The sequence below is a fragment of the Thunnus maccoyii genome, chromosome 21 (genome assembly GCF_910596095.1).
Source record: "Thunnus maccoyii chromosome 21, fThuMac1.1, whole genome shotgun sequence".
Classification (NCBI taxonomy): Eukaryota; Metazoa; Chordata; class Actinopteri; order Scombriformes; family Scombridae; genus Thunnus; species Thunnus maccoyii.
In genome coordinates this window covers 9,681,560-9,683,827 of record NC_056553.1, presented here as the reverse complement: position 1 = coordinate 9,683,827, position 2,268 = coordinate 9,681,560, and the positions used below count along the sequence as shown (strand labels likewise).

General features: G+C 47.2%; 1 protein-coding gene across 1 annotated transcript; it reads left to right on the top strand.

Moving 5' to 3' along the window:
* The first annotated feature begins 275 nt into the window (after window positions 1-275).
* On the top strand, window positions 276-1,706 carry sox32 (SRY-box transcription factor 32). Its single transcript, XM_042399639.1, has 2 exons — window positions 276-671; window positions 855-1,706. The coding sequence occupies exons 1-2, from the start codon at window positions 314-316 to the stop codon at window positions 1,541-1,543; spliced, it is 1,047 nt and encodes a 348-aa protein (XP_042255573.1). The 5' UTR covers window positions 276-313; the 3' UTR covers window positions 1,544-1,706.
* The last annotated feature ends 562 nt before the right edge of the window (window positions 1,707-2,268 follow it).

Here is a 2,268-nt window from a genome sequence, read left to right as displayed (position 1 = left end):
CCATAAATAGGAAAACATGTAAAAACACTGACTTTGGGTTTACTCAACACCACATCCTTAATGGATAAATCTGATCTCAAGGGGTTTGTGTAATGTGGAGATTAAATGATGCGTTTTTATTGGCTGTGTAGGCTATAAGAATCTAGTTGTGAGGTTTATTAGACTGAAGTTTCGTGAGGTCGTTGATTGGGGCGTCAGATGGGCCTATCACCGACCCGAGAAAACACCTGGAATTCACACCTTAAATCCACTCCTCCTGGCCTCCTATTGGCGGAGCTGCCGCATATATCCGTCACTCTGCATCACCAGGAGGATGACTGCGGCCTGCAGCAGAGCCGAAACATCACCATCACCATCTGTAGCCATGCGTTTCAACCACCAGCCCGCTGCTTTCCAGCTTTGCGCAAACGGCGCCATGTTCGAGAGCGAAGACTCGAGCTCCGTCGACGGGGAGCAGATGACCGAGGTGCGCTCCCCGAGTTCAGGGCCCTCCAGCCCGCTGTCCGTGAACTCGGACTCCAGTTGCACCAGCCCCGAGGCCAGGTCCGCCTCGTCGCAGCAGAGGGTCAGGAGGCCCCTGAACGCCTTCATCATCTGGACCAAAGAGGAGCGCAGGCGCCTGGCGCAGCTCAACCCAGACCTGGAGAACACAGACCTGAGCAAAATACTCGGTAAGACTTTAAATGTTATTAATACGTGGTTGCTTAAGTTGTAACAAAATAAGAGATGTTAAATGTTTATAGTTCTCATATAGCAGGGTCAACAGTGGCATAAAATTGCTGGATATGGTTCACATTGAAGTTTTTACTAAACCAACGTGTATGCAGATAATTAACCCTACTGTGTCCCTGCAGGAAAGACCTGGAAGGCCATGTCCCTGGCTGAAAAGCGTCCATACATGCAGGAGGCCGAGCGCCTGAGGGTCCAGCACACCATCGACTATCCAAACTACAAGTACAGGCCCCGCAGGAGGAAGCAGTTAAAGAAGAGCTCCAAGCCCCAGGGTGCAGAGGCTCCGACTGCTCTCTCTTCACTCTGCAGCTCGGGCTTCACGGTGCCCTACAACCTCACCCACCTGCTCCAGAACCAGCAGCACACCTTCCCAAACACACCTGCTTTCCCAAACTCGCCAGCTAACTTTGCCCCTTTGAACAGCGGCTACCCAAACACTCCTGTTTTCCCAGACACAGCAGCAGCAGATGCTTTCTCAAATAAGCCTGTGATGTACTCAAACCCATCTGCGTACCCTGCAGAGCCTCATCTGTATTTTGGGGGTCAGCACGGGCACATGCAGTACGGGTTCTCCAGTTCTGCAGCTCCACATGTGGAGCAGGGGGAGTCCAGGTTTTTCGGGGGCCCACTGTGCCCTGCTGGGCCCTCCCTGGAGTTTTACCTGGAGCAGGTCCAGCTGGACATGCTGTACGATCTGGACCGCAGCGAGTTCGAACAGTACCTGGGTCCGAGTCCTCACAGGCCTGAGTCAGTGGATCTCAGCAGCTACCATCAGCAGAGCAGCCACAGAGAGGGACGCTCGCTGTCATAAAAAAGCTAAAATGATGTATTTATTTAAATTATTTTCAGTGTACCACAAACACAAGTGCAATATTGTTCATTCGTGTATATTGTTAATTTTGTTTTTGACAAATTTTGTTCTTAAATGACTGTTTAATGTAATTATAATGCATCAATAAATAACTCTAATTCAACTTACACAGTTCATGTCCTCATTTGCATCTTTAAAAATGGCAAAAAAAAAACCCCAAAACTGTGAGATTAACAGACTAAACGACTAAAAAACCCACATTATTTTATTATAAACATACGTTCCAGTTAACAATTTTAAATATCTGTCACATTAAACAATGTTGGAGTTATATTACCCACCCTTTGGCAGAAGCCAAACTGTTGACACACTGTTTTTATCTCCATCCCCACGTCTTTCTTGGCTGACAGAGGGAAATAGGGTGGGCGCCAGGGGCATAAACTTCCCAACTTCCTGTTTCATTTTAAAACATTTCACAAAGGCTCTAAAAATATGCCCAAAAATCGACATATCTCCAAACTCATTTGACTTTGGCTGCCAAATGTTTACCCATTTAGGAGAATGTTTACTTCCCTGCCCCATATTTTCTGTGTCAGAGCCTCGAGGTTGAACTCTGTCCTGGACAGATATAAGACTGAAGCCCTCCAACTCATGTCAGGTGCTGTAAGGAATAAACCCCTTTAATGTTTTTTTTTCTTCTCTTTGCATTTCTTAGTTCTTTTGGA

Coding starts and splice junctions, on each gene's coding strand:
- sox32 (XM_042399639.1), top strand. CDS start 314: ATGACTGCGGCCTGCAGCAGAGCCGAAACATCACCATCACCATCTGTA. Junction 672..854: donor AGACCTGAGCAAAATACTCG/GTAAGACTTTAA, acceptor GTGTCCCTGCAG/GAAAGACCTGGAAGGCCATG.